Consider the following 6,856-nt stretch of genomic DNA (forward strand, 5'->3'; position numbering starts at 1 on the left):
ACATAAGATTTGTTTACTTTTTTAATGTAAAAAATTTTCAGATTTCTTACTAAAAAAATGCAAAAAAGTAAATATATATTTGCTTAAAAATTTCAAACAGTGTGGAACTATATAAAGTAAAAACTAAATGTGCCATAATCCTCTCCACTTGACCTCATTTCTTCCTCAATGATAACAATTGTTGAGTTTGGTGTGTTGCATTCTAAACTGAAATCTATAAAAATACATACAATTTATATATTGTATATACATATACACATATACAATTTTTGTTAACTAAAAATAATTAAAAATTACTTATGATAAAATCTTTTACTTATATTAAATACAATATATTTTATAGGGAAGGTATTCTTCCCCCTCTAGCTAGTGCTAGCTATCATTTTCATTTTTCCTTTGTGACCAAGTTGTAAGTCAGGAAAAACAAGAGAGTGTCCACGAATACCAGGAAGACTTGTAGTTAGATTTTCATTTTATAGAAAGGCATGAAAGAATGGAAATAGTATCATAAAAACTAAATTATTTATGAATGTCATAGAGCATATAGTTTTTAAAAGTTTTATAATAGTAGAACTTTATCAAAAGACCAAATTTAACGTAGTAAAGTTAGTTCTTTGGTAAAGCTTTCCTTATTTAAAAAAATTATTTCTAAGAAAATTTAAAAAATACAAAAAAACCCCAAAAAACTCACACGGTCAAATCATATTAATAGCCAGAATCAGAATTAGATTTTATGGTATGAATTCTAGTCTGTGTTCCTTTCCTAAACCCTTTTCCTCAATCCTAGGTGGGATTTTATGAGACGGTCTGTCTTTCTGATGTTCACACTTTTTTAAATATAAATACTTTATTTAACCTAATTTAAAAATACCTCAAATAACTAAAATGTGACTCCTCTCATTTTTTATTACCCCAGTTCTCATATAAATGCCTTGAATTGGAGTGGACCTCAGAGGTTGGCTCATTCAGTACTTAGGAAAATAAATTTTATGGAACCCCAATTGCTCCTAAGAAATAGTACATTTTTATTTAGTGGCACTGCAACAATATTGCCATTTCAGAAGGAGAATGCCCTAGTCTAGAGGAATCACCTTAAAAGTAGCTGTACAAATTATGAGCATCAGCTTTTTTTTAAAATGACATTTTGAAACAAAGAGTTTTGCTTTACTTATGAATTTCATGAAATTTTCCAGTAAAGATTACCTTTTGAGACACATTTTACTAAAAGCCTTTTTTTAAAGCACAAAATATTTGTGAGATAAGACAAGTAGTAAGATAGGAAAATTCCCTTTCCTACTGAATCTGTTTTTGCATTGTTTCACAAGGAATAGCCAAATTACTTATTATGTTAATATGTTTTCTTTATTCTGAAAAGGTGGAATGTCTTACTGGTTAGTTCTTGAAAGAAGGAAACAAGAGGCTGCTGAATGGGATTAGTGAGATAAAATACTATTCAACTGCACAGTTACTAAATTTTCTGAACCCACAGTAGAAGTCTGAAGTACATTTTACAAAATTAAAAGTTGACTTTTAAAACCAAGTCTCTTGAAGCCTTTGATATATTCTAGTTCTTTAGACTCACCTGACATTACTATATAAAAATTAGTGCCCTTGTTATTATAAAATCACACAACCTTAGAGTGTTGCTCTCTTTTTTTCTACATTATAAATGAAAAGGGGCATTGTCTACATCAGAATTTCCTTTTCTATATTAAATGCTTTGTTCCCCTGTCTATCTTAAAATCAAAAAGAAATAATGCTCTGTTGTCTTACTGTAGTTGCCACTGACGCTATAGAAGCTCTATTGTGAATGCTTTAAAATTCTCAAACCAGTTTTGTCTGTTATACTTGGAGCTTAGTCATCATCATACGTAGCAGGACCTGGTTAAGAAGGCTGTTCCGCCTCTAAGCCTTGCTAGATTGTAGCCACTAGCAACCAGGCTGCAATAATTTCCCTTTGATGACATCATCCACTGTGGAAGAACACAGTTGCTTTAGCGAGTCGAACTACATACAGTTCGAACCCTCATCAAATATGGCATCTCCCTTGCCTGCTGCAGCAGGGGTGGAGGAAATGCCACTGTCTTTTTAAGCTAGCAAGCTTTTCTTTTTCTTCTTCTTTTTAAAAATTCTAATCATGGATGCTTCTTCTGATCCTTATTTGCCTTATGACGGGGGAGGAGACTATATTCCCCTGAGGGAATTACATAAAAGAGGTAATATCATCCCCTTGCTCTGAATCCACTGTGGGTATGTTTTGCATGCGGCTGGGCGGTTCTCTAATTGAAACAGGTTCTTGGTTGTCCTTTAAATACTGCAGTATGTTGTTTAGTTGGCCTGGGTTGTTAGCTAGGGGCAAATACAACCTTCTGAATGTTCTGTAGTCCTCTCGGATTGTTTTCTCTGTGCAGATTAGTACTGCTTCAGATCACATCGGACTCCGACTCCATCTTCTGTGTGAAATCCTCTTTCTATTTAACTGGGAAAATGAATTAATCCGCTTTTACAGCTAACTAATGTAGTGTTGATTGGCACCTAAAAATAATGTTTTCTTCCTTCGGAAAACTGGTTTCCTTTATTTTATACAGAGAAATCAAGTGTGTGTCTGTGTACCATTATACTTCAGCTGCTGCCATGTAGCTTTCACGCCACAAGTAAATTTATAGTAAAAACTGACTAGCATTTTAGAATACTGAAATGACAGTAAAGATGAACACATTTTTATATTAATATTTTCCATTTAATATGCATTTCAACTGATTAACTACATTGTCTTACACAGGTAGCTTTTAAAAATTGATATGATAAAAAATTTAGGGTAATTTTTATACATCAGAAAAAATGAAAGTTAATAGTTTGTAAAAACTAGAAAAGCACCCAACATGTTAATTTAAACTAGTGTTTATTCATTTTTCTTAAACTGGTTATACTAAAACTAGGCTGTTGGCAATTGTTCTAGAAAAAAAATTGACCCTAAAGAAAACTATCTTAGATGACTTTATGAGCCATGTTAGTTTGAATTACTGCCTACTATTATAAACTCATTTTATGGTTTAACCAAACTTATATTTATGAAATAAAGAAGTCATGATTTTCCTGAGTATATTTAGCCCATTTTATTTAAAATATAGTTTCTATTCTGACAACACTTTTTTTTTTAGTGTTAAATTCCATTAGAATTGAAAAGTTAAGATAGTCAGCAAATATTTATTGGTTACAATGTCTGCTAGATACTATTTTAGGCTCTGAACAGCTATAACATTATATATCCTATAGTATTGTGTTGTTAGTAAAAACTTGTTTTTCAAATTTTGAGAACTGCACCAAGATCATGTTACATATACAGTATTGTGCTTCTCGTACAGAGTTCCCCTCTTTATGAAACATATATAATTACATATATATGTAAAATAATATATATATAATTTTAGAACATTTGGGGAAATAATCAAATGAAGAAGAAAATAAAAGTTTTTCATAATCTTACCACCCAGAGCTGTTGGCCCCTTGTCCCCCCAATTCTTAGTGTGTGCATTAACTCTCCTTTTTTCTGTTACCATCATCTTTTTTTTGTTAAGGATTTCTTTTAACAGAAAGCAACTTGGATGAATGGTGACTGTTCAAGTGTCACAGTATTTATAAGTAATTAAACTGTAAAACAAGACAAACTGTTTTCTTTGATCTATTACAACATCTGTTTGTTGATGATAATAAACCAAAAGACCCAGGCTTGAGAAATTTAAAAGGTCAGTGTTTAGCTTAACAATCTTTGACATAACTTACTTATAGAGTTCATCTCTGTATAACACATGCAAATAATAAGAAATAAGCCAAAGTATATGTGAGAGTAGGCATGGTTACTGATACGGTTATTACTAAAATATAGTCTTTTTGTGTCTATTGTATTTTCATAAATAATCCTTTAGGAATCTTGCTTAAGTCTAAATCAGTCTTTCTCTTGGCAGCCCAAATAGGTTCCTTGTCCCTTGATGAGTCTTATTCAATTAATATAAGCTAATGTTATTTGAATGTAAAATTGTGTCTTTGTAGTACCGATGAGTCAGTTATTAGGCTGTAGTATCCTAGTATCTGAGGATAAAAGGTTGTTTTCCATAATTTATAAGCTATTATAGCCATGGGTCAACACAAAGGAACTGGAGATGTGGAGATAAGCAGCTAACATAAATCAAGAAAACTGAATCAGGACAAAACAATGACTCAAAATATATCTTCAGGCTGATAAAAAGGTAAAGAGGCAGACAATGGAAGTATGAAACTGTAAACATGAAACTCGGAGTATTAGAGTTAGGGATTACCTTTGTGGAGTAAATTACATTTAATACTACTTTTCTAGGTGAGATGGTAAATGATGTAGCTCCCTACTTAAGTGAATAATGTAGAAACTGGAAATGTCAGTAGATTAAAAATAGAATTAGTTAATATATTGTTGGTAGATTAGAAATTATGACATTTTAGAAATAGCCATCTTTTGGGGTAAATTTCCTACCCAGAAGCTATCAAGTTCTTTCATGAAATGTCTCTTTCATTTTTAAAAAAACTTTATTGCTCAAAGTATTATATAAGTCCCCGTTCCCCCCCTACCCCCCTCCCATTGACCCGTTCTAACCCGCTCCTGCTCCCCACCCACCAGTCTCTGTCATTTTTGTCAGGGAAAAAAAAACTTGCTTTATTTGGATTATCAGTTTTATACTTTGACTTTCTTCTTAATTGTTCATGAAGCTTAATTAGTTGTGGGGGTGGGAGTTGACCGGGGATGAATCCCTTCTTCTACCAGGCCCTATCTTGGATTTGATCTTTTGGGTCTTGAGCCTGCCTACATTTATTCCCTGAGGGATCTTTAAAACTTATTTCAGTATTAATTGTTTCATTCAAAGAATTTAATTGAGCTCTTGTGTATGTATACAGCACTACTTGGTGCTGTGGAGAAAGATGGTGGTACTAATAATAATATTAATAATAGCTAATACTTAGTATAGAATTTACCGTTTGCCAGATACTGTTTTAAGTGCTTTAGGTGTATCAAATCACTTATGTGTAACATCATTTTATTCCTCATTGCAAACTTGTGAAGTATGTATTGTTTTAACCCCCATTTTTCTGTTGACAAAACGGAGGTAAGCAAATGTTCAAAGTCAGGATTTGATCTAGAAGATTTGGCTCATACTCTAATCATGCTTCTTACTATAAACCCCTGTAATAACTTGGCATTTTGAGTCTGGAAGGGGCATCAGAAGGCTTCCTAAGTTAAAAACAAAGAAACAAACCCCAAGGAAGTTAATAAATTTCTAGGGAATGATATAGACTGTATGTTCTCTGGGATTTTACTGGAGGAAGAGATCAGTCTCTTTTTGACAAGTGTTTTCAAAGTAGGCCATGTCTTCAAGTACACAAGGGAATTTGATATGATGTTCGTGGGGGAGAGGATAGAATGAGTACGTGCTCTGGTGGGAATAAATGCCTCTTATGTTGTTCCCTGATTAGTTTTGTTGTATAAATGTGTCATACAAGGGATAATATAGAAAGGTGGAAGGTAGAAGAGTACCGATTCTAGAGGAAACTTGAATGCCATTCAAATAACAGTTTTAAACCACAAAAATTGTGACCTTCCTATTGAAATAAAAGTTTGAGGTCTGTTGTTTTTTTTTAAGTTTGTACTTGAAATCATTTCTGGACATTCATTAGCTCAGAGACGTATTTAAGTAGGTTTTTTTTTGTTCTTATTATAATAGATGAATTAGTTCATTTTTATTCCTTCCTAAAAGTATCAGTAGTTAGCATTTTTTTTATTTGGAAATCCAGGTGCTAGATGATATTCTTACTGCCATAAGGACATTTTGTAGATTCTTTGTAAAATGATTTTAAGTATCCAGTCATTGTTGTGCTTCTGTTACCTCTAATCTTTTAGCCAAATAGAAAATTAAATCTGTTCTTACAAATTAATTCATCTAAGTGTCTGTAAATTAAAAGAACAAAATAAAGATTCTTTATTTGATGTTAGTAACTCTTTGTATTCTAAAACAATACAAAGCCTGTCTTTAAATTTATTTGCCCACAGTATCTGAGTTTAAAATCTTCAACAAAATTTGGTTCAGATTACTATCTTTAGCTCTATTTTCTAAAAATAACATACACTTTACTATGATTAATTTTATACCATCTCATGGCTTGTCGTAAGTCATAAATGATTTGTGTATCAAGATTTCATAATGTGAGCAGATCTGCCACATAGATTAGGTTTGTAACTTTGGCTATTTTTCCCAGCATTGAGGTCTTTTCTTTGTGCCTACACAAAAACATAGGAGACTGGTGGCTTACACTGTATTTTAAAGTTTGTTTTCGTTTTTAATAAACATGTTTAATTTGTAATCTTTTGTAGTCCTTTTCAACCATAATTAGATAAAAAATGGATTTACTTTAGTTTCTGTCAATTTACTTCTCATTCCATACAGAAAACAAATTTCATAATTTAAAAAACTCATGTAATATGTAAATCATCGTATATGCAGAGATAATAAATGAATATGGAATTTCTTTCCAATTATACAGATGTATTAATACCCACTTCATTATCTCTACCTAAGAAGTATCTTTATTTTGGGGTGGCAATAGAATAGAGAAGAAAACAGTGAATTGGATAGTAGGCTCAGCATTGCTGCTGACTGGTTTTGTGTCTTTAGTCAACTTCTTTGGGATTTGGCTTTAATTTCCAAGTCTTTGCAGTTTAAATAGATGGCAGTTAAATATGACTGGATGGCAGAACAGATTTAAAGAGTACATACTTCATTTATCCTATTCATTTATCCAGCAGATATTTAATTGACCATCTATAAAATAG

General features: G+C 31.9%; 1 protein-coding gene across 5 annotated transcripts in view; it reads left to right on the forward strand.

Moving 5' to 3' along the window:
- Window positions 1-6,856, forward strand: part of CLCN3 (chloride voltage-gated channel 3) — a 78,040-nt gene that overhangs the window by 25,732 nt on the left and 45,452 nt on the right. For 2 of the 5 annotated variants that reach the window (XM_006753490.2, XM_006753492.2), the window contains exon 1: window positions 1,832-2,216. The exons of the other annotated variants lie outside the window; for them this stretch is intronic. In XM_006753490.2, coding sequence (XP_006753553.1) covers window positions 2,138-2,216 — 79 coding nt within the window. In that variant the 5' untranslated portion in view covers window positions 1,832-2,137. Of the gene's footprint in view, window positions 1-1,831; window positions 2,217-6,856 lie in introns of those variants that run through there. 5 annotated transcript variants of the gene reach the window in all.

The sequence above is a fragment of the Myotis davidii genome, unplaced genomic scaffold (assembly GCF_000327345.1).
Source record: "Myotis davidii unplaced genomic scaffold, ASM32734v1 scaffold1832, whole genome shotgun sequence".
NCBI lineage: Eukaryota > Metazoa > Chordata > Mammalia > Chiroptera > Vespertilionidae > Myotis > Myotis davidii.